Below are 26,714 nucleotides of genomic sequence, written 5' to 3' on the forward strand. Positions count from 1 at the left end.
ATATTGGCTGTTGCTGCTGGAACTGAGAGGCTGCTGGTGGTTTCGTTCCGTCGACCGCGCCTTCTTCCTGTTCCTCGTTACACCGTATCCAATCGTCCACTATTTGGAAGCTTTCGTTACTCTTGGGCCTGATCATGAACATCACTGTCACAAACGCTTTCATATCACTTACACTCCACTTAATCTTTTTGTGTCTATCATCATTGTTACGGACAGTTGCGTGTAAAAATGAACTCCGTGAAGTGAAAGAGTTCATTCCCGTTTATAAAAGACGTGTCAGTTGCATAGTTTCGGACGTTTGAACGATATGTCGGTTGCATTGTTTCGGACGTTTGAACGTTATGTAGGTAAAATTAATACAGCGTATGAGATAATAATCCATTTAATTAATCGTATGTTTTAGAATGACAAGTTTGCGATTATACCTCGATGATTAGTTTGCTGAATCATACGCTGGCTCAAAGATGAAGAGGAATACTCGGTTGCACGGGAATAATGTTGTTCCAATGTGGAAGAAATCTGATCATTCCTAGTTTAACTCTCAACATAAGCAACCCTCGTTGCCATCGTGACGGTGTACGTGGTTAGCGTTGTCATGGACTCTGATGCACATAAACCTCACTAATGGAACATGTTGGAAATAATAGTTGAGGGAAATGAGAGAAAATAAAGTCAGTTCATATCCAAGTGTAAAGTACGCGTTTTATTCCGTATAAGTGAAAAGGCCATTTATTTCCGATTCCCTCTGGTGTTGCTGTGGACGTGCGCTTGCACAATTCCTCTAGAAGAGCAGGAAGTGATCCTTATTACTTCAGCTCTCTCAGCATTGACCAGAATTTTTGAGAAGACTTTACAGTCCATAGCTCGTTCCCCCGGTCGGAACATTGGTCCTTCGAACCGGATCTCGAGCTAGTTTTTGAAGATTGTGATTGGCTATCACTAGTAAACAAAATAAACAGTGAAGTGCGAAAAAACAAATCGTGAACATTAGTGAACAAACCGAAAGAGAAAGAGTGAAAGTTGAAAATGTTACCTCGCACAACATTGAATAGTGGCAAACGGCAAACGCCTTTGAAGATTGTAGAAATGAATGAAGATAGTGACGAAGAGTTTCGAGGCTTTGCACAAACAAAGAATCCGGAAGCAAAAAGGTTGTGTCGCCAGCGTGATCGTGTTCTTTCCAAGGTTAAAAGGATACAAGCTGCCGTGGAAAACCCAGAGAACACATTAAATCATCCGCACCTGAAAGTATATTCCTCGAACCTGGAATCCGCTTATCAAGAATATTGTAAACTTGATGACCAACTAGCATCGTTCGAAGAGGAGGATCAATCGAAGATTATTCATTCTTCGAGGATCTCTATTTCGAATTGGCAACAAAAATTGAAGCTCTAATGATAAACGTCAAATCAGAACCAAGTGTGCAGTCTTCGATGCAAAATATGCAATCAATTCTCATTCAGCAACAACCTCTGAAGGCCCCAATACCCACTTTTGATGGGCGCTATGAGAATTGGCCAAAGTTTAAGGCTATGTTCTTGGATATAATGTCGAGGTCCAGTGATTCAGATGCGATTAAACTTTATCATTTGGACAAAGCGTTGATAGGTAACGCAGCAGGAATACTTGACGCCAAAACGATAAACGAGAACAATTATCTGAACGCGTGGGACATTTTGAATGAACGGTACGAAAATCCCCGTGTGATCATCGACACCCACATAAGAAGTTTATTATCGCTGAGAAAGATGACTGCTGAAACGTATCGAGAACTCCGTCAATTGGTAGACGATTGCATCAGACATGTGGAAAGTTTGCGATTTATGAAGCAAGAATTAAGCGGTGTCTCAGAACTATTCGTAGTATACCTACTAGCAGCAGCTTTAGATAAAAATACTCGCAAACAGTGGGAAGCTACAATCCAGCGAGGTCAGCTTCCGAATTATGCTGATACCATATCATTTTTGAAGAAACAGTGTAACATATTGGAAAATTGTGAAACCGCATCGACCACTCGAATTCAACCCACAGTGAAACCAATCCTTAATACATCGCCAAGAATAGTCGGTATGAAAAGTTTTGCAACAACAAAGGATTTAAATGCTCCCGCTGCATTATGCGATGTTTGCAAGCTGCCTCATAAGAACTTCCAGTGTGACATCCTGAAGAACATGATAGTTACAGAACGAGTGGAGAAGGTTCGATCTCTCGGAATGTGCTTCAATTGCTTGCGTGTAGGTCACTGTATAAGAAATTGCCCTTCCGACGGAAAATGTTTAAAATGCGGTCGACGTCACCATACCCTGTTACATGATGATGTTGCATTTAGAGAAAAACAATCCAACTATAAATCTGATCCGGAAAGAAGCGTGTCGAATCCAGCTGCTGCATCATTGAGTGATGATGAACCAATAATTCCGGAATCAAGAGTAGCCAACACTATTGCCAATACTTGTTCGATAAGGATCAACCCGAGAAAGAATGTTTGCTTGCTGACAGCGTTAGTGAATATAATCGATAAACACGACAAGCCTCATCCGTGCAGAGTGCTTTTGGACTGTGGATCCCAAATAAACCTAATTTCAAAAGATATAGTGGACAAAATAGGAGCAGAAATATCCCCAGTGAATATTCAGATTTCGGGAGTGAACAACAAGTCCAGCAGAAGCATTGGAAAGGCGAACATCGAGGTTCATTCCAGATGTAGTGATTATCAAACAACACTAGAATGTTACGTGACACCATCAGTTACCGGAATTATTCCAAATGTGAAATTCGACGTGAGCAGCTGGAATATTCCCGCTTGTTTTCAACTTGCTGATCCAGAATTCAATAAGCCAAATACAATAGACATGCTGATTGGTAACGGTCACTTTTTCAATATACTAAAGTCCGGAGAATTCAAGCTAGAGGAGCATTTACCGTCGTTGAGAGATACCCAGCTTGGATGGGTCGTCACAGGAGAATATGCAGAGCAGCCCAAATATTCATCATATCCACTATATTCGCACCCAGTTACCGTGGAACAAGTATACGATGCCATAAAGGAATTCTGGAAAATCGAGGAAGTTTCAACCAAATCAGCATTGTCTTCTGAAGAAGAAGAATGTGAACAACATTTCGCAAGTACCTTTCGAAGAGACCCATCCGGCAGATTCGATGTACAATTACCATTGAAGGAGAATATCAACCAGCTCAGTGATTGTCGTTCTCTCGCTTTGAAACGATTCTACCTTTTGGAGCAACGATTGTCACGGAATATAAATCTTCGCGAGCAGTATGTTGCTTTCATGAAAGAATATCAGCAACTGAATCATCTCAAACCAATCAACGAACTAAAGGATCATCCTAGCCTTCAGAAGTTTTACCTGCCCCATCATGCTGTGTTGCGTCCAGACAGTTCATCGACAAAATGCAGAGTAGTTTTTGATGCTTCAGCAAAACCGCCGGGAAATGCAATGTCATTGAACGATGTACTCAAAGTGGGAGGTACCATTCAACCAGACCTCATCTCGTTGGTCTTACGTTTTCGCAATCACCGAGTGGCTTTTACGGCAGATATTAGCAAAATGTACCGCCAAATTCAATTAGAACCCAGTCAGACCAGCTTACAACGAATATTTTGGAGAGATAACCCAGGAGACCCGCTCCGCGTCTATGAATTATCAACGGTTACCTACGGTACGGCCAGCGCTCCTTTTTTAGCTACGCGTTGTCTAGTACAGTTGGCACAAGAAGGAAGATCGAGATTTCCATTAGGTGCATCCACGATTGAAGAGGAGTTTTACATGGATGATATGCTTTCGGGGGATAACAGCTTGCAGGAAGCTTTGGAGCGACAACGACAGGTAAAGGAGTTACTTGCTAGTGGCCAATTTCCAATACACAAGTGGTGCTCCAATAGCCATGTGTTCTTACAGCAGATACCTATAGAAGAACGAGAACAAAGCAAATCTTTGGAAATACAAGGTGCAAATCCGATTATAAAGGTGCTTGGCATAGTTTGGAACTCAGAAACGGATGAATTTCTGTTCGTTCCAAAACCAATGATTTCAACTTCCTCGTCTGAACCGGTTACAAAACGAAAAATTCTTTCGACGATAGCAAGATTATTTGATCCTCGAGGATTCCTGTCGCCATTCATGGTCCGTCTTAAACTCTTGATGCAGCATTTATGGAGAAGTAAACACGCCTGGGATGAAGCAGTCGATGAAGAGGTCCAATATTCCTGGCAACAAATCCAAAAGGCACTTACCGAATTAAATAATATTAAAATTCCTCGGCGTGTAACATGTGATGGAGCTGTGTTTTTCGAGATCCATGGATTTGCTGATGCGTCACAAGATGCTTACGGTGCATGCGTTTATCTACGTAGTGTACTGGCAGATGGGACTGCAAGACTCCATTTGTAAGTAATTTCACTAGTAATTTCCGGTGGCAATATGTTAGAACACATGAGAATCCCGCTGATATCGTGTCACGTGGACAGATGCCAGCTGAATTGAGGAAAAACAGGAAGTGGGTTATATCTATGGTATAACCGCAAGGGTTACGTAGGACTATCGTTGATTTAGAGATCATTTGTTTGAAGTTGAATCTGAATTCATTCTGAATGAATGAATATTTGGAGAACTTCGAAAACGAGAGCGTTACGTTGGAGCCACAAGGTTTTATGCATCCAATAATGGATACGGAAATATCCTACTGATGGGGAAGAATAATCTTCAGAAGCTATCCTGTTAATTGCGATTGATTGAAAAATCACAAAACCAAATGTATTTGGTCACAGTGTTACATGGATAGAAAACATTCAATTAAACTCTTTCACATGAATATATTTTGAAAATTCCCAAAGGAACTGGCAGATTATTTTCAGTAACGATTAGATATTTCCACATTTTCCTCGATACTGGAAGCCCACCAGTGGTTAATGCCAACTCGATAACCACCTGTTAATAGCACTTGATTGAAACATATTTGGTCACAGTGTAACATGGATAGAAAACATTCAATTAAACTCTTTCACATGAATATATTTTGAAAATTCCCAGAGGAACTGGCAGATTATTTTCCAGCAATGATTAGAACTCTTCCGGAACTTTCCCGATGCTGAATGGCATCCTAACGGAAAGCGTTCTGCGCGTGTATGTGTCGATCCTTCGCCGTCCACCTCCTCCAGCACGTTAGGCAACGATGTTGTCTTGTCGATGTTCTCACGAAAAATGAATGTGTCTCACCACCAGAATATCGCTTAAGTATGCTTTTTGTGTGTAATTGAATCGAGAGAAGGTGTGGTTTACGATGGCAATTTGGAAGGCAAACTAGAGGGGAATGAACTCTCTGAGCTCGGAACTTTCGGCGACTGAGCAATAATCGATTGCGGGCGCATACAATATTGGATACGGAAATATCCTACTGATGGGGAAGAATAATCTTCTGAAGCTATCCTGTTAATTGCGATTGATTGAAAAACCACAAAACCAAATGTATTTGGTCACAGTGTTACATGGATAGAAAACATTCAATTAAACTCTTTCACATGAATATATTTTGAAAATTCCCAAAGGAACTGGCAGATTATTTTCAGTAACGATTAGATATTTCCACATTTTCCTCGATACTGGAAGCCCACCAGTGGTTAATGCCAACTCGATAACCACCTGTTAATAGCACTTGATTGAAACATATTTGGTCACAGTGTAACATGGATAGAAAACATTCAATTAAACTCTTTCACATGAATATATTTTGAAAATTCCCAGAGGAACTGGCAGATTATTTTCCAGCAACGATTAGAACTCTTCCGGAACTTTCCCGATGCTGAATGGCATCCTAACGGAAAGCGTTCTGCGCGTGTATGTGTCGATCCTTCGCCGTCCACCTCCTCCAGCACGTTAGGCAACGATGTTGTCTTGTCGATGTTCTCACGAAAAATGAATGTGTCTCACCACCAGAATATCGCTTAAGTATGCTTTTTGTGTGTGATTGAATCGAGAGAAGGTGTGGTTTACGATGGCAATTTGGAAGGCAAACTAGAGGGGAATGAACTCTCTGAGCTCGGAACTTTCGGCGACTGAGCAATAATCGATTGCGGGCGCATACAATATTGGATACGGAAATATCCTACTGATGGGGAAGAATAATCTTCTGAAGATCTCCTGTTAATTGCGATTGATTGAAAAACCTCAAAACCAAATGTATTTGGTCACAGTGTTACATGGATAGAAAACATTCAATTAAACTCTTTCACATGAATATATTTTGAAAATTCCCAAAGGAACTGGCAGATTATTTTCAGTAACGATTAGATATTTCCACATTTTCCTCGATACTGGAAGCCCACCAGTGGTTAATGCCAACTCGATAACCACCTGTTAATAGCACTTGATTGAAACATATTTGGTCACAGTGTAACATGGATAGAAAACATTCAATTAAACTCTTTCACATGAATATATTTTGAAAATTCCCAGAGGAACTGGCAGACTATTTTCCACCAATGATTAGAACTCTTCCGGAACTTTCCCGATGCTGAATGGCATCCTAACGGAAAGCGTTCTGCGCGTGTATGTGTCGATCCTTCGCCGTCCACCTCCTCCAGCACGTTAGGCAACGATGTTGTCTTGTCGATGTTCTCACGAAAAATGAATGTGTCTCACCACCAGAATATCGCTTAAGTATGCTTTTTGTGTGTGATTGAATCGAGAGAAGGTGTGGTTTACGATGGCAATTTGGAAGGCAAACTAGAGGGGAATGAACTCTCTGAGCTCGGAACTTTCGGCGACTGAGCAATAATCGATTGCGGGCGCATACAATATTGGATACGGAAATATCCTACTGATGGGGAAGAATAATCTTCTGAAGCTATCCTGTTAATTGCGATTGATTGAAAAATCACAAAACCAAATGTATTTGGTCACAGTGTTACATGGATAGAAAACATTCAATTAAACTCTTTCACATGAATATATTTTGAAAATTCCCAAAGGAACTGGCAGATTATTTTCAGTAACGATTAGATATTTCCACATTTTCCTCGATACTGGAAGCCCACCAGTGGTTAATGCCAACTCGATAACCACCTGTTAATAGCACTTGATTGAAACATATTTGGTCACAGTGTAACATGGATAGAAAACATTCAATTAAACTCTTTCACATGAATATATTTTGAAACTTCCCAAAGGAACTGCCAGATTATTTTCCAGCAATGATTAGATCTTTCCGGAACTTTCTCGATGCTGAATGGCATCCTAACGGAAAGAGTTCTGCGCGTGTATGTGTCGATCCTTCGCCGTCCACCTCCTCCAGCACGTTAGGCAACGATGTTGTCTTGTCGATGTTCTCACGAAAAATGAATGTGTCTCACCACCAGAATATCGCTTAAGTATGCTTTTTGTGTGTGATTGAATCGAGAGAAGGTGTGGTTTACGATGGCAATTTGGAAGGCAAACTAGAGGGGAATGAACTCTCTGAGCTTGGAACTTTCGGCGACTGAGCAATAATCGATTGCGGGCGCATACAATATTGGATACGGAAATATCCTACTGATGGGGAAGAATAATCTTCTGAAGCTATCCTGTTAATTGCGATTGATTGAAAAACCACAAAACCAAATGTATTTGGTCACAGTGTTACATGGATAGAAAACATTCAATTAAACTCTTTCACATGAATATATTTTGAAAATTCCCAAAGGAACTGGCAGATTATTTTCAGTAACGATTAGATATTTCCACATTTTCCTCGATACTGGAAGCCCACCAGTGGTTAATGCCAACTCGATAACCACCTGTTAATAGCACTTGATTGAAACATATTTGGTCACAGTGTTACATGGATAGAAAACATTCAATTAAACTCTTTCACATGAATATATTTTGAAAATTCCCAAAGGAACTGGCAGATTATTTTCAGTAACGATTAGATATTTCCACATTTTTCTCGATACTGGAAGCCCACCAGTGGTTAATGCCAAATCGATAACCACCTGTTAATAGCCGCGCGTGTATGTGTGTGTAGCGATGTCTTCCCAGGGAACCGTTTGTGGCATCACTCTCCTCCTGATAGATTCCCTTCTGGCCTAGGGTGCACAAACAGGCTCTTGGTGACACCGTTCATCCGCGCTTTCATGAAAAATAAAGAGCTTCACCGCAACAGCGACAACATGCTCCAATCGCTGTTCAATTAGAACTGAGTGGATTTCCGAGCGCCGCTCGCTTATATACCGATTGGTGATTTCAATAGCCTGTTTTGAAAGCAATTTTAAGACTATTGAAACAAGTTTTTGGATCAAAAAGTAACAAGTATATAACGCGTAGACATTTTATCTTTCGAATGAAGTGTTTATCATACCATTTCGTTCAGTTGTTTAGGAGCTATTAACGCTCAAAATCTCGGTCTCCGGCGTAACGCTTTCGTTTTCGAAACTTTGATTTTACACCCCGGTATAGAAATGAAAGACGTAGTCCTACGTCAAAACAAATTGTGGTGGCATGGCCCGCCATTTCTTACTACCAATGAGTATGAGCATTCTATTCCTGAGGATATAGTTGAAGAAGAATTACCGGAAATGAAATTGTGTCAAGCAGTGCTAGTGAAAAGTCAGTCCAAAGAACCAGATGTGTTTCTAAAATACAGTTCCTTTCGAAAATTACAACGAATTGTAGCTCTTCTGTTGCGTTTTAGCAAAAATTGTAAGGAGAAAACGTTCATCAAACGAGAATTTAATCCAATACCGACGATAAAAGAGATGAGGAATAGCTTGGAAACAATCATCCGAGTTATTCAGCATAATGCATATGAAGAAGAAATCGCTCTCGTGAAGTCAGGTCAACCTTGCCGCACAATTAGAAGTCTCAATCCGATATGGGTAGATGAAATTCTCCGAGTGGGTGGCCGCTTAGAACATTCTCAGTTATCTTTTGGAGCTAAACATCCAATGATTATGCCTGGTCAACATCACGTGACTACTCTTCTAATCCGCCAGCTACATGAAGAACATCTACATCTAGGATTGTCTGGATTAATTTCTGTTCTTCGTCGAAGATTTTGGGTGACAAATGTAGCTACCACAGTAAAAAGAGTCATTCGATCTTGTGTACGATGTTTCAAGGTGCGTCCATCACAAACATCTCAACTGATGGGTATGTTACCAGCGTTTCGAGTGAATCCCGCTCCACCGTTTTCAGTTACTGGCATTGATTACGCCGGCCCATTCCTAATAAAGCACGGACTTCGAAAAAATATCCTGTTGAAGGCTTACTTATCAGTATTTATATGCATGGTTACACGAGCGGTGCATTTAGAAGTTGTATCTGATCTATCTACAGATGCTTTTATCGCAGCACTACAAAGATTTGTGAGTCGACGAGGATTACCGCAAAAAATATATAGCGACAATGGTACGAATTTCCGAGGAGCTCATCACGAATTGAATGAATTGTACCGTTTATTTCTAAAGCAGCAGACGCAACATCAAATATCATATTTCTGCCAAGCAAAAGGTATAGAATGGCATTTCATTCCTCCAGATGCACCGGAGTTCGGCGGAATTTGGGAAGCTGCTGTGAAAAGCGCTAAAACTCATTTAAGACGTATAATTGGAACAGCCAAACTAAATTTTGAAGAACTTTCAACTGTTTTTACTAAAATCGAAGCTGTACTAAATTCGCGGCCTATGTTTGTGACCTCATCCGATCCAAATTCAGCGGAAGTTATAACGCCAGCACACTATTTAGTTGGACGCCCACTCACCGCAGTTCCGGAACCTTCTTACGAGAATGTGCAAAGTAATCGTTTAGATAGATGGGAATATCTGAGAAAACTGCGATACGATTTCTGGAGGTCCTGGAAACATGATTACCTTCAAAGTCTTCAACTTCGAAAGAAAAACCAGAAACTCATGACCAACTTGAAACCTGGAATGGTATTTCTAGTGCAAAACAAAAATTTGCTGCCATTGCAGTGGAAAATGGGAGTGATCGAGAAAACTTTTCCGGGGAATGATAATTTGGTGAGAGCTGTAGATGTTCGTTGCGATAACACAATTTTTCGTCGTCCGGTTACCAAATTATCTGTTTTACCGATTGAAGACAACACTTCATTGAAATAATATTTCAACGCGGCGGAGTATGTTCCAATGTGGAAGAAATCTGATCATTCCTAGTTTAACTCTCAACATAAGCAACCCTCGTTGCCATCGTGACGGTGTACGTGGTTAGCGTTGTCATGGACTCTGATGCACATAAACCTCACTAATGGAACATGTTGGAAATAATAGTTGAGGGAAATGAGAGAAAATAAAGTCAGTTCATATCCAAGTGTAAAGTACGCGTTTTATTCCGTATAAGTGAAAAGGCCATTTATTTCCGATTCCCTCTGGTGTTGCTGTGGACGTGCCCTTGCATAATTCCTCTAGAAGAGCAGGAAGTGATCCTTATTACTTCAGCTCTCTCAGCATTGACCAGAATTTTTGAGAAGACTTTACAGTCCATAGCTCGTTCCCCCGGTCGGAACAAATGTAGTTGTTGAACATGTAGGAATATAATTTTACGCTAGAGATAAAACATGACTATTATGTTTAATAATCGAAATCTCGCATAATCTTGTACTTAGCTCTGTCTTACTCGTTTGAATAGTGAGAAATATTTAGAATCATTTTTTATGAACCGTTTCTACAATTTTGATGAATAATAATATATTCTATATCGCGGAACAAGCCCAAATTTTCACGATCAGTATAATATGAGCTACTCCCATGTGGGATTCTGAAGTTTAATCCTCTTATCCTTTCCATTCTCGGGTAATTTGATACACGGGACATGAGGTTTGATTTAATTATTCAAACAGAAACTGGTCAGTACTTTGTTAATACTCTTTCATTCAAAGTATGTCTTCAAAACCATATCGTTGAAAACATCTATAACTTAAAAAGTTATAACTATCGTCCTGATTTTGGTCTGGTCCGCCAATTGTGAATGTTTGAGTTACAAAAATTAGCTCTGCAATGTGGGAAAACCTTTACAGTTATTATTTTATATTCAAAATATCAACAAATCAATATTATACATAATCAATCATAATGAACGTATTTGGGCGAAAGCGTTACGCCGGAGACCGAGATTTTGAGTGTTAATAGCTCCTAAACAACTGAACGAAATGGTATGATAAACACTTCATTCGAAAGATAAAATGTCTACGCGTTCTATACTTGTTACTTTCTGATCCTTAAACTTGTTTCAATAGTCTTAAATTTGCTTTCAAAATAGGCTATTGAAATCACCAATCGGTATTTAAGCGAGCGCCGCTCGGAAATCCACTCAGTTCTAATTGAACAGCGATTGGAGCATGTTGTCGCTGTTGTGGTGAAGCTCTTCATTCATCATGAAAGCGCGGATGAACGGTGTCACCAAGAGCCTGTTTGTGCACCTTAGGCCAGAAGGGAATCCATCAGGAGGAGAGTGATGCTACAAACGGTTCCCCGGGAAGATCTCGAAGCAGCCGCTACACACATACACACATACACGCACGGAATTCTTTCCGTTTGGATCGAGAAAGATCCGGAAAATAATCTGCCAGTTCCTCTAGGAATTTAAAAATACATTCATGTGAAAGAGTTTATTTGAATGTTTTCTATCCATGTAACACTGTGACCAAATATGTTTCAATCAAGTGCTATTAACAGATGGTTATCGAGTTAGCATTAACCACTGGTGGGCTTCCAGTATCGAGGAAAATGTGGAAATATCTAATCGTTACTGAAAATAATCTGCCAGTTCCTCTGGGAATTTAAAATTACATTCATATGAAAGAGTTTATTTTAATGTTTTCTATCCATGTAACACTGTGACCAAATACATTAGGTTTTGTGATTTTTCAATCAATCGCAATCAACAGGATAGCTTCTGAAGATTATTCTTCCCCATCAGTAGGATATTTCCGTGGGTTTTTGTTGTGTGCTTTTTGCATTCCATCGTGTATAATCTACAGACATGAATGAGAAAGCGCTGAAGTGAACTTCACACAATTTTGTTTTGTTTCGCGGGTGCTCCCGTGGCCGAGTGGTTAGCGTCATAACTAACATGCCGGGTGTTCGGGTTCGATTCCCGTTCTGGTCTGGGGAATTTTTCGTCAAAGAAATTTCCTCCGACTTGCACTGTGATCACGCGTATTCTAGAGCTTGCCACTCAGAATGCATTCAAGGCGAGTTATTTGGCATAGAAATCTCAACTAAGTACTAATAAAAATGTCGCAAGTAATACTACGTTGAGACGGCGAAGTTCCTCTAGGAACGTTAGTGCCATTGAAGAAGAAGGATATTTCCGTATCCAATATTGGATGCATAAAACCTCGTGCCTCCAACGTAACGCTCTCGTTTTCGAAGTTCTCCAAATATTCATTCATTCAGAATGAATTCAGATTCAACTTCATACAAATGATCTCTAAATCAACGATAGTCCTACGTCACCCTTGCGGTTATACCATAGACATAACCCACTTCCTGTTTTTTATAAGTCGCTTGTTTATACCTTCGGATATTATTCTATAGTGCTGTGAAATTTTAGAAACAACTGCTTAGTAGAATAATCTCTGAAATGTTTTTTCATTGTAGAATTAGTTGACGATAATTGATTGATGATTCATTCTTGCCCTCGCAGAACAATACACTAGCTGATCATATGTCGCAATTAATTTCATGTCAATGTATTGAAAATTTACGTTGAACGCTATTCCGGTGGCCTTTTTCGCAATTGACATAAACTCGGCTACAGCCGATTATATACATGTTGCGCCAGCACCATTATTCCACATCTCATAACTACATCAATATATCTAACTACTAGGAATATAAACACTTCTCATCATTTTACGTTATTCTCAAAAGAAACGATTCAGTTTATATCACTGGTTTCGAAAAAGTTGCATTACTTTCTCACACTCGAAATAAGCGCAGCTGCCAGGAAATTTTTGTACTGGTAAGCGAAACCTAATCACATACAACCTTCCAGAACGACATTTACTTTCTTGGTATCTAAACAAGCGAAATAAACTCTTTTTGTTAATATCAACAACCTCGAAAATAGTAGCATTGCTTTATTATGATCATGATTAGTGCAATCCTAGTTAATGGCAGTTTTGCGACTGGCACGCGAACCCAAATAACTTATAACATTCCAGTACGACATTCAAGATGCTTGGTATTCCCCAAATGATTTTTTGGCACACAACCTTAATGCCTGCTTCTCCATAACGTCAGTTTAATGCATTCATGCAATGTCAAAGGCACCAACAAAACAAAACAAAACAAACAATGTTAACTGCTTGGAAAAAGACTGAATTATGCCACACAGCTCGACTCTGCTGTAAAACCCATCGATGCGAATTCGCTGATGAGTTTGTCAATAGCGACCGCCTTCACCACCAGGGGGGGGAGCTTGATTTTGGTTACAGCCTGGGTAACGGCGCTTACATTTTCGACCGACGCGCCGAAGTCGCCTACTTCGCTGTTGTTCGATGCGGTGTCACTCGCGAAGGCTTGGTTCAGTGCGAGCGCTTTTCACTGCACCAACATCGCGTGCTTCACTAGATGACGCTTGCCTCGAAATTTGATTGCCCCTGGCAATGCGTTCGCTTTTTGCAGTGCTCGAGGCAGCCTTTCTCTTCTTCTTGCTCATCACACACTACGCGAAGCGTCCAATTTATGACGCGGAAAGAAAAACACACGATACGAATAACGCCAAAAACGAACTGAAAAAAACACACGACGATATCCATGTTGGATTACCACTGGTGGGGTCCAATCTTAGATCGAAGCGCAGCAAAAGCAAAGTGAACTGGATTGCTCAACAGTCCGATGCCGAATGAAAGTTTGCCTCAGCGAGATCCACTGTTTATACTCTAGGCAAGTATTCCCCTTCATCGTTATTCTTTTCCTTCGTTCACGGAGACTTTAAATCCTACGATTTCCTCTTCGCTGCTCGTTGATAAGTTGCTCGTTATTGACAGCTCTGTTCGGGAAAGCACACAAATGGACAGAACAAATGTATGGGAAAATGGAAACGCTTAAAGTTTTCATGTATTTTAACCCTTAACAAACCAGGAGATTCTAATTATTAAACAAATCTTAGGGAATTTCCGATTCGTTTACTATGTAAATCAAAAAAATCCGTTCACGGCAAAAATAGTTATTAACGTTAACTTTATTTCATAAAAACGTGACCTGTTTTCTGATTTGGCACCCTTAATGAAAGACGTAGTTCTACGTCAAAAATTTCTTTTCATTCAAGACAATCGGTAGTAGATCTTCGCCATGTTTCAATAAGTCTACGGGAGCTACATGTTTAATCCTTAATTACATCCCATAGCGCATTTACCGAATACAAATAAACAAATTACGTCCTTTGGATACGTCAGAATTTCGTTCTAAAAAGACCATCAGGCGGGTAAATTGCTGTTTGTTTATTTTTTGTTTCTTAAACAAGACAAGACAATATTCAAAATGTTAGTAAAAAAGATAAATAAATACGAAATTAAACTTACTCCATTCCGCGTGACTAGCTTTCACCATCTAAAACACAAGTGACAAATATACCTGTTTTTCTCCGTGACATGACAGTATCGTGGTATTCATAATAGCCCGAGTTCATCAAAGTTGTCACGACGGATAAACTCTTCTGGATTCTACATACACGGTGACAGTCGTAATAAGATTGTATACAATTCACTTCGTTTTCACCTTGAAGTGACGTTCGTGGTCAGGCCCATTATAACTATTCGCGTGTGCTTCCACCATGTCATCTAACAACTTTTGCTGTTCATCCAGAATTTTTTCCTGTAGGTCTAACTCTAGTTGCCTTTTTTCCAGTTTTTGTTTTTCCTTCAACCGAGCGATACTTTCCACCAGATGATAGCCGCTTCGCCAGGATATTCTGCTTTTAAAGGACATACTGTCTTCAGTTGCACAATTGAAGCAGGTCTACGACCGATCACTTATGGAATCCATGACCTTGGCACAAGAGAAGTGCCACCAGGAATCACAAACGTCGCACTGGACAAGATTGTCCACATCATCTGGTCTGTCACAGGCTACACAGTTGCCTTTACTGGACGTAACAGTCATTCGAATCTGTTTAGGCATGTTGCTTTCTTTGAAGAATGTCGCCGGAGGCCGGAAAAAAAGTCATCCACTGCGTTTTGATAGCTGTTTATTTGCTTCAAAGCTGGAATAGATTGTTTTCATATACATGGTCATAAGAAGATATTTCGTATTAACTTACAAAGCAGTGGGCCTTATCCAATTTATGAGCCTCCAGAAATTGAGGTTATATAATTTAATTTTCCTGTCAAGCTGATTAAATTGTAGATATTATTTTTTAACATCTAAAAATTAGGTTCCTACATATGTTTCATACTAATAATGCGCTATCGACGCCGTATGTCAAATATCGTAACAAACTGTTTAATTAAATCGATTTTTTATAATCTTTAGCGAAAAGAGTAAATCTATTAAAGAGTCAAACTACGCGTATTGCTTTTTTCACTCTGACAGGTTTCCTATTTGTCAACGCCAACCGCTTCACTTTCCTGTGGGGCTTCCAAATTCGACAGGGTTGCCGACTCAGCTGCTGCGGTGACAGCTCTTTTCTATACAGTGCTAGTCCGCGCATTTTATGAAGCACGCGACTGAAATTAAATTAAAACGACACATGATAAAAAAGCAATGCACAAACGTTTTCGTGTTCACCATCGTTTCTCGGTGTCTTTCCTGATTGGGTTCCGATGATAGAATGTTGCCAAGTAAGGTAAGGTAAAGTATTGTATTATAGAGACTTTAAACTTTTGACGTGGGACTACGTCTAACCGGAGTATATGGGGGGTAAAATGAAAACATAAACACAGAACATGTAAGAAAAAATGAAAGATTCCGAATGCTTGCTTGTAACTCGAACATTCCTTACTGTATCGGGAAGATGTTTGCATCAATTGATAGGGAATATTTCTACGCATCTATCGCAATTAATAAAATGTTATTTTTCATTAGATAAACAATTGAATAACTGTAAAACGTTAAGCGTTTTCTAAACGCCCTAACTACCTCGTTTTGATTGGCCCGATTTACGGTTTCCCCAACACAGCCATCATTACCAAGCAGCCTTGGGGAAATCGGAATTGCAAATACATGAAAGTATGGGGATTTTTATTCTCACCGAAATGTGTTCCCTAATGGCGGGTTTACATTAGGGAGATCTATAGCTATAGATGGATTTATTCACGTGAAAATATGTGTAAACTGGTGAGAATAAATATGATACACTTATTCGAGGTATATATAACATGAATAAATTCAGAATATGTAAACGCTTGTGAATTTCTCACTGGTGAGAAATCACTAAAGCTGGATGCAGTTCTACTTCAGGTGAATAAATTCACCGAAAATATGAATATATCTCTATATATATATAAAAATGTTGTGTTCGTTTGTGTACGCGTCAAAACTCGAAAAATACGAAACCGACTAAGCTGAAAGTTTGACACAATATACATTACACTCCGAGGAATGTTGTTACGGTATAAAAAAATTGAAAAAAATGGAGAAAAATGATCTTCTATACGGCCATAGTACGTTTCTGAAATTAAGCTTCTTATGAAAATCAACCATTTCGTATTAAATATGAATCCTATGTGATGAAAACATCATTTTTTTCAAGTGTTTGACAAAATCATGAACTGAAATTGTGTTTCGGAATGATTTAAAATTTATCGATTTCCCTCATCTATCTCTATATATATAAAAATGTTCTGTTCGTTTGCGTACGCTTCAAAAACTCGAAAAATAATAAAAATTAAAATTCAACTCAACCATGCAACCACAATGTGCCACAGCAAATCGTGGCAGGGTACAGCTAGTTCATTATAGAAGTTCACGCTAGTGCAAACGGTTGATGCGATTTCTATAAATCTCATCATATTTCTTCACATATATCACTAGTCTAAACCCACCCTAACACAGACTTCTAAACCAAGCAGTGTTGGAGAAATCGGCATTGCAAATACATGAAAGTCGGGGGTATTTTTGTTCCGACTGAAATGTGTTTCCCTAACATAGACTTCAAATCCATGGAGCGTGGGGAAATAGGCATTGCAAATTCATGCAGGTCGGGGGTATTTTTGTTCCGACTTAAATGTGTTTCCCTAAAACAGTTTTTAAATCCAAGGAGCGGAAATAGGTTTTGCAAATAAATGCAAACTGCGAGTACTTTTGTACTCGCTTGCCTTTGTGCAGACTAGAATATGTTTCCTCAACACGGTCTTCTAAACTTAGGAATCTGGAAAAATATAGCAGACATTAGAGGCGAATGAACTTTCAAGTTTAAAGGCTCTATAACATAAAAAGTTGTTGATTCATGCAAGCAGAGGGTACTTTCCTCACCCGCATGTTTTTTTTTCCAAAATGTGTTTTCCTAACACGGATTACAAAAACGGGTACGAACACAACGCTTTGGCTCGGTTATTGAAGATTGCAATGAAGGATATGCCTTCATATCTTCTGCTAACTGAATTTCTGGCACTGAGTGCCTGATGTTCATCAAATCAAGCAAATTCGTTGTTCGAGAAGTACCGTGCACTTGAGAAATGCAAACTTCATAGGGAAATGTAAAATAAAATTATCGTTTGATCATTCTTCCGTTCACATATGTTGTCCTAGGCATCATACCAAATGTGAAAGGACTGTCATTTACTTTACTTGTAACGAATGAATTGACCTTACATGGCATTTATTCAATCTCTTTACTCACAAAGCAAATATTAGGCTGTCAAAAAAGTCCTGCGGTATTTCCGCGAGGTGTCGTTGTAAGCGTGTAGTTCTAGTTGTATTCATTGTATAGTCCTTGACAGTGTTTTGTTTGGTTAAGTCTTTCGTGAGTTATAGTGTCGCAAATATGGAGCAAAATAAAGAGAAAATCCGACATATTTTACAGTACTACTATGATAAAGGCAAAAATGCATCTCAAGCGGCCAATAAAATTTGTGCAGTTTATGGACCCGGTACAGTTTCCATTTCCACCGCACAACGATGGTTTCAACGTTTTCGTTCTGGTGTAGAGGTCGTCGAAGATGCGCCACGCTCCGGAAGGCCTGTCGTCGAAAATTGCGACAAAATCGCTGAATTAGCCGAGAAAGACCGGCATAGTAGCAGCCGTAGCATCGGCCAAGAGCTGGGGATAAGTCATCAAACCTCTATCAACCATTTGAAGAAGCTTGGATTCACAAAGAAACTCGATGTATGGGTGCCACACACGTTGACGCAAAAAAAACATCTTTGACCGTATCGACGCATGTGAATCGCTGCTGAATCGCAACAAAATCGACCCGTTTCTGAAGCGGATGGTGACTGGCGATGAAAAGTGGCTCACTTACGACAACGTGAAGCGCAAACGGTCGTGGTCGAAGCCCACTGAAGCGGCTCAGACGGTGGCCAAGCCCTCATTAACGGCCAGGAAGGTTCTGCTGTGTGTTTGGTGGGATTGACAAGGAATAATCTATTATGAGCTGCTTCCCTATGGCCAAACGCTCAATTCGGACCTGTACTGCCAACAACTGGACCGCTTGAAGGTAGCACTCATGAAGAAGAGGCCATATTTGAAAAACAGAAGCCGCATTGTCTTCCATCAGGACAACGCCAGGCCACACACTGCTTTGGTGACGCGCCAGAAGCTCCGGGAGCTCGGATGGGATGTTCTTTTGCATCCGCCGTATAGTCCGGACCTTGCACCAAGTGACTACGACCTGTTTTTGTCCATGGCGAACGAGCTAGGTTGTCAGAAGTTAGCCACAAAAGAGGCCTGTGAAAATTGACTATCCGAGTTTTTTTGCCAATAAGGAAGCGAGCTTTTATAACAGGGGTATTATGAAATTGGCATCTCGTTGGGAACAAGTCATCGAACAAAACGGCACATATTTGACTTAAAACAGATGATTGTAACTAATTTTATGAACAAATGAGAATTCAAAAAACAGGAAGTGGGTTATATCTATGGTATAACCGCAAGGGTGACGTAGGACTATCGTTGATTTAGAGATCATTTGTTTGAAGTTGAATCTAAATCCATTCTGAATGAATGTGTAAATGAATATTTGGGGGACTTCGAAAACGAGAGCGTTTCGTTGGAGGCACAAGGTTCTTCACAAGGATAATCTTCAGAAGATTTCCTGCTAACTTCACTTGATTGAAAACTCACAAAACCAATTGTATTTGGTCGCAGCATCATATGAATAGAAAACATTAAAATAAACTCTTTCGCTTGAATGTAATTCTCAATTCCAAGGGGAACTGGCAGATTATTTTTCAGCAACGATCATTTCTTTCCAGGTTTCTTCTCGATAACCAGCAAACGAAAAGAGTTGCGCGCGTGCATGTGTGTGTGTGGCGGCTGCTTCGATGTCTTCCCGGGGAACCGTTTTTCGATGCTGATACTCTCCTGGTCACCTTCTCTTCTCCTTCTGATCGATCGGCTTTTCTGCGCTCCCTCACAGTTAAAACAAACTGATTGCGTTTCAGGTCAGGTCAGGCCAGGTAATGAATCCTTCGATCCCTCGATCCTTCGCCGTTCAGCTCGTTCAGCTCGTCCAGCTAGTTCAGCTCGTTCAGTAACGATGTTGTCTTGTCGATGTCCTCACGGAAAATGAATGCGTTTCATGATGATGATGTTGGATTAAAGAGGCTTTAAACTTTTCAGTTCATTCGCCTCTAATCGAATGCGTTTCACCACCAGAATATCGTTTCACCACCAGAATATCGTTTCACCACCAGAATAAATGCTTTTTGTGCGCGATTGAATCGAGAGAAGGTATGGTTTACGATAGCAATTTGGAAGGCAAACTAGAGGGGAATGAACTCTCTGAGTTTGAAACTTTCGGAGACTGAGCAATAATCGATTGAAAATTATATAATTTTCGCGAAACGAAACATTTTCCGTTGCATACGCATACAATATTGGATACGAAAATATCCTACTGATGGGGAAGAATAACCTTCAGAAGCTTTCCTGCTAATTACACTTGGTTGAAAAATTACAAAATCAAATGTATTTGGTCGCTGTGTTATATGGTTAGAAAACATTAAAATAAACTCTTTCACATGAATGTAGTTTTTTAATTCCCAGGGGAACTGGCAGATTATTTTTCAGCAACGATTAGATTTTTCCAGATTTTCCTCGATACTTGAAGCCCACCGGTGGTTAATGATAACTCGATAACCACCTGTTAATAGCACTTGATTAAACAATATTTGGTCACAGTGTTACATGAATAGAAAACATTAAAGTAAACTCTTTCGCATGAATGTATTTTTCAATTCCTACGGGAACTGGCAGATTATTTTTCAGCAACGATTAGATTTTTCCATTCCATTCCTTCTTTAAGCGTGATTCATTCTGCTTCGGATCAACGGAACAGTATGATAATCATTTCATACAAAAGATAAAATGTCCAAGAGTTATATCATTGCTATTTATTGACTCGAAAAATTGTTTCAATAGCTTAATGATAGCTTCGAAAACAGGTTATTGAAATCATACGTATCCGTATGTAGCGCGCCCACTTGGAAGCCCATTAATCCTATTGGAATGTGAGATGGGGAAGCTCATACTCACGTCTATGCATTATGCTGTACTCTTCCAATTAATTTCGTTTTTGCAGGCCGAACTGAAAAATTTTCAGTTGAGTTAACTGTACTGTAAAAGAAGTAATGCTTTTGAATCCGGACACTGCATTTCATTCAAAATCATACCACAGCCATAACATTTTTTTTCATGTTCAATTTATGCGATTAATAGTTACTAATATAGTTACTGATAGTTACTTGATACTTACTAATCAATCGTATTAATTCAGCATGCACGAAATGTTGTGTCTGCGGTATGATATTGAATGTAACACAAAGTGTCCGGATTCAAATACATTACTGTATAATTACTTCGATGTTATTCTTTTCTCTCTCAGGCTAAGCTAAGAATATAATAAAGAGGGTGGGGTTTACATTCAAGTCTGTTATGGTATATAATATCACGCTTCCTTTGCTTTCGTTCATTTCTTACTCTACTCTCGCACCGTGAGGACTTGTTTGTTTGGGACCAAGAAGACAGCTCGTTAGTCTTTCGGTGGTAAGGCACCATGAAAGCAGCTCGGATAAGCGCACCAGCCGCAGAAAGCGTGAAGAAGCCACATCGCTATCGACCGGGAACTTTAAGTGAAATTCGTCGCTTTCAGAGGTCGAACAAACTGCTGATCCGCAAGCTACCTTTGCAGCGTTTGGTTTGTGGAATTGCCCGGAACTTCAAAACCGACTTGCTCGTCAAACTTCGCGGTTATGGTACTGCAGGAGGCCTATTCGAAGATACCAATTTGTGTGCTATCCACGCAAAGCGCGTCACATTATGCCCAAGGATGTCCTTGGCCCATCGTATCCGAGGAGAGCGTGCTATTAGCTTAGCATATAATCAGCAGCCCTTTTCAGGGCTCCTAATTTGATGTATTAGAGTTCAGGAAAGTTTTTTTGCGGGCCGAACTGAAGGGAGCATTTAGCGAAAATCGTGTTGTCGATGACAATTCGATACCGATAGGTGCCATGGATATGGATTTTGATAGTGAAGAATATGAAATACATGACATGATGCAGTGAATATTTCCCCATATCGAAGAAATCACTTTGATGAAACTGCATTATAAAGTTATTTGTGTACTAATGGCGCAATCTATAGTCGATTCTAATTTGCGCTGGGTATTTCCTCGGAGGATTCGATTCCTCCTTTGAGCGTTATTAATCTGTTTCCGGCAAAAGGAAGTACTATGATAATCACATTATTCGGAAGATAAAATGAAGATGTTTTCTGCTAATTTCCTTCAACCTTCAAACATCTCTTTCTCCCGTTTGTCGTTTTTGCGTTCGCTAATCCTTTCTCACAACACCCATTTCTCGTTTGAGAAACTGTTGAGTAAACATCGTTTGCCAGTGCGCGTAGAGCGGGAATTCCTAAAGATTCATTGCACCTCTAATAAATTGCCGAAAGACGTGGTCTTACGTTGATCGCAATTGATTGAAAAATCCAAAACGAAATGTATTTGGTCGCAGCAATATATGAGTAGGATGCAAATAATCGCTCGAAAATGACATGATTTTCGCGATGTGTAACATTTTCCGTTTTTCATGTTATGCATCCAATATTGGATACGAAAATTATCTACTGATGGGGAAAAATAATATTCAGAAACTTTCCTGTCAATTGCGATTGATTGAAAAATCACAAAACCAAATGTATTTGGTTGCAGTGTTGTATGAATAGAAAACATTAAAATAAACTCTTTCGCATGAATGTATTTTTCAATTCCCAGGGGAACTGGTACGCGGAACGCGGAACGAGGGTTCCGCGCGTGTATGTATGTGTGGCGGCTGCTCCGATGTTTCAAGCGGAACCGTGGCATCACTCTCCTTCTGGTGGATTCCCTTCTGGCCTAAGGTGCACAAACAGGCTCTTGGTGACACCGTTCATCAGCGCTTTCATGATAAACGAAGAGCTTCACAACAACAGCGACAACATGCTCCAATCGCTGTTCAATTATAACTGAGTGGGTTTACGAGCGGCGCTCGCTTATATACCGATTGGTGATTTCAATAGCCTGTTTTGAAACCAATTTTAAGGCTATTGAAACAAGTTTTTAGATGAAAAAGTAACAAGTATATAACGCGTAGACATTTTATCTTTCGAATGAAGTGTTTATCATACCATTTCGTTCAGTTGTTTAAGAGCTATTAACGCTCAAAATCTCGGTGTCCGGCGTAACGCTTTCGTTTTCGAAACTTTGATTTTACACCCCGGTATAGAAATGAAAGACGTAGTCCTACGTCAAAAAAATACCCAGGACTTTTTTGACAGCCTAATATATTGAATTCGAGTGAATTCGTAAATTGTTTAATTCAATCAATACAAACAAATGATTGCCAAGCTAAGCTAGTCCCACGTCAACTTTGCGGTTATATCATAGATATAACCCACCCATTTTATTTCAGTTCATTCGCCTCTAGCCTTGAGGAAGGCCCTTGGAAATCTTTACTCTACTCCAGCACTACCCTTCCACCTCCTTGCCTTGATAAAGGCACTCGATCCCTCGCCGTGCAGCTCATCCAGCAACGATGTTGTTCAGTTGGTGTTTTACCAAGTACCACCAGCGCTCACTATATATAGCCACATAGTCAACGTTGTAGCGACAGCATGTATTTATTTATAATCTATTTTTCGTCCCCCACCTTCATTTTGTCCATATGTTTCGCCCATACCTGTTGTTGTTTGTAATGAATAGCTGTTTGCTGCGGGAGCGCAGATAAAATGTATGGGAAAGTAGGGGCTTCTTTCTTTCAGTTTTTAACAATTTGAATTTTATATGAGCTGAAAAACCGTAATGTGTAGCATATAAACAATTGCTGAGGATATCCTCCTATTAATATGTGTATGTATTTGGAACCAAAATCCATTTATTAATTAAGGAGGTATTAACGCCCGGATTTACAAAACTGAACTCTTTTTTACACTGAAATATTGAAATGGGCCCCTATATTGAAGGGTTAGACGTAGTCCTACGTCAAAAATCGAAACTTTGAGTGCTTTGAGGCACCCCTTAATTCATGTCTGATTGAGCTGAAACTATGCACATGTCATTTTTTGGGCCAATAAACGAAATGTCTGGTCGGTTTTTGAAATTTGAATTACCATTTTCGCTGCCACCCTAATCTATATAAATAAAAATGGATCGCCTAATGTATTGATATATAGCGAATTCGTTTTTGTTCAGTTTCAACCCCAGTGCCGCACTAACTGCTGTCAAAACGTTTTTTTATTCACTCAGTTTCGCACTCAGTGTCGCACTAGTTCGCCCCGAAAGCTGTTAGTTTCGCACTGAGATGTTTCACGGGTTGGCACTCGGGTTCACCAATACGACTATACTGAACTGTCAAGTTCCGAATATTGTTTTGGAAAATCTAAAAATAAAGACTATGAAAATGGAAAACCTGCTGCTTTTGCTTTTGTATTATTGGAATCGTAATCCAATTCGGATTCTGATTTTGAAGAGTAGAGTAGACGGCATTAAGCTACGTGTGCTTTCATTGGGAGGTGAAAATAATGATGGATATTCAGGTGGAATAAATTTCAAAATCAAAATTATGAATGAAAATTTACTTTAACGTATCGAATATTTATTTTATGTGATTAAATAAAAGTTTTTTTCCGATATCGCAGAATATTGAACGAAAACTGTGTCTAATGATGGTTTTATATTATAATAGTAATTATTTGTGGAACAAACAGGAAATGCATCGACAAATGGTTAAGTGAGTGTCAGAACTACATGTGTTAGGTAATCAAACAATATTAAGTAAAAATTTTCATTCAAACTTTTATATGTTTACACTGCACTTGGCCCTTCTGATCTGATGGAGAACAATTTACCTCTCAAGCACTAATATCACCACCAGACGTCGACACTGTACATTTGCCGTCGTAAATATAAACAAATCAGACTATATAACGCACACCAACAAACCATTCGTGAAACTGAAAACGTTTTTTCATTACAGAGTCAGTTTGGCACTGACTCAGTTTTAAAAACGAATTCGCTAATAGATTAGGGTGGCAGCGAAAATGGTCATGTCAAATTGTCCGATTTAGGGCTATCTTCGTTCTATAATATTTTCTGTATCAAACATTTATTCCATGTAACGGAGAAACATGTTATTTACAAGTGGTTGAAAAATCTTGAACGAGAATTGTGTTTGAAAATAATTTGATGTTATGATAACGAGTTTTGGTAAAAGTACTAGAAATTTTATGGTAAAAGGTAATTTTAAAGGGCAGATTAGAAAATCAATCAATCAATAGTCCTGCGATTGGACCCATGAACGTGTGCTTAGTAAGAAAACGTGAATGTGATGAAAAATTAATTCTGGGAGGAACGAAGTTTGCCGGGTCAGTTAGTCAATTAAATATTTTCCGCGGTTCATTCTTTCCGCCAATTTACGACTGGTTAAAAATAAAAATAAAACACTATGAACATATTAATCAACCCAAAAGAAATCATAACACAGAATATGCGTTAACAGAAACCCTTTTAAATAATTCAAATTTGTTTTTTTTTGCAGGACCAGCGTATCTGTTGACTTCGGATATTATCCTGGATTTGTACAATAAATCATTATCTCAAACATATCTCAAGTTAGAGGATGTATATACCACAGGAATAGTAGCGCAGCTACTTAATATTCATAGGATAAATATAAAGGAATTCCTCAACAGACGAATAGCATTCAATCAGTGTAATATAAAAAAATCTATAAGTATACACATGGTGAAAACGAATGAACAATATGATCTATGGAAAAAACTATCCGATAGTAATACACAATGTAAATAATAAAAAATAAGATTTTAAATAAATATATTTTTATACATATTGATGTGATGTCAAAAAGCTTACCAAACTTGTGTGCTTCAACCCCGAATCAGTGGTCTAAATCTCTCAGGGGATTGTTTCTATTGACTCGAACCATTGTGAAATAGTATTGCCGACCATCAGGTTAGCATAAATTGATTTGGAAAATGATTTGATTTATTGGAGATTTTTTTTTGAATAAATTTCATTGAATTATTCCATATCATTTTTGTTCTTCTATTAACATTTTAAGTAAGTATTTTGACGTAGGACTACGTCTAACCGGAAGATATAGGGGGTGAAATGGAAATCTAGGCACTGAACAAGTAGGAAAAAATGCAAGATTTGGAACGCTTATAACTCGAGCATTTCTCAATAGATCGCAAAGGTTTTTGCATCAATTGATAGGAAATATATCTACGCATCTATCATAACGAATAACATTTCATTTTTCTTGAGATAAATAATTGAATAATTGTGAAATATCAAGCATTGTCAAAATGCACTATGTGCCCATTTTTTATTGGTCCATTTTGTGCTCCTCAAATCGAACCGACCAAAACGGGCAACCAGAGCAGCAGCGAAATAGAATGAACCACGATTGGAAAGGAAAAAGAAAAAAATGAACGAAACATTGGTCGCAGTCTCACACATGCGTAATTCTCGAGCCAGCCAGTCAGCTTAAAAATCCCCGCTCCGCTGCCGTAACGATCATTCTCATTCAAACCGTACACCACATCGGTTCGCATCACAACACATCAACAAACCAACCCAAGCAGCCATGTCTGGACATGGTGAAGGAGGAAAAGTGAAGGGAAAGGCAAAATCTCGCTCGAACCGTGTTGATCTGGAGTTCCCCGCAAGGGTACCTAGGCCGAGCTCGTTAGTACCAGTGCACCAGTTCACCTAGCCGGCGTTATATAGTTTCGGCCGCCGAAGTGATCGAGTTAGCTGGTAAAGCTGCTCGCGACGATAAGTGGCGAGTGGCAAACGCAATCGTAAAACGGCATCAGGTAGCAGAAGAAAAAAGTTTGTTCTTTATACAAACTGCTTTGGTGGCAAATCCAGAACAAGGCGGCATCGAGGGCGTTCGAAAACCAGGCGTTTTCAAAACCACGAGTACTAAGTTTTCTAAATTGGAACCATTCCATAAAACAAGGCGCTTTTCAGTGCCATTAAACCTTCCAAAAAAGAGTTTAGGAAATACAGTTCAATGCTTTCTAAAACAATAT

The 26,714-nt window shown here is 39.4% G+C and overlaps 1 protein-coding gene across 3 annotated transcripts in view; it reads left to right on the forward strand.

The window, feature by feature from the left end:
• LOC129762973 (beta-1,3-galactosyltransferase 5-like) overlaps nt 1-25,507 on the forward strand; it is a 60,246-nt gene extending 34,739 nt beyond the window's left edge. For 2 of the 3 annotated variants that reach the window (XM_055761613.1, XM_055761614.1), the window contains exon 4: nt 25,193-25,507. In XM_055761613.1, coding sequence (XP_055617588.1) covers nt 25,193-25,464 — 272 coding nt within the window. In that variant the 3' untranslated portion in view covers nt 25,465-25,507. Of the gene's footprint in view, nt 1-14,866; nt 15,409-25,192 lie in introns of those variants that run through there. The other variant, XM_055761615.1, reaches the window with a different exon arrangement.
• The last annotated feature ends 1,207 nt before the right edge of the window (nt 25,508-26,714 follow it).

The sequence above is a fragment of the Toxorhynchites rutilus genome, chromosome 1 (assembly GCF_029784135.1).
Source record: "Toxorhynchites rutilus septentrionalis strain SRP chromosome 1, ASM2978413v1, whole genome shotgun sequence".
NCBI classification, from domain to species: Eukaryota; Metazoa; Arthropoda; class Insecta; order Diptera; family Culicidae; genus Toxorhynchites; species Toxorhynchites rutilus.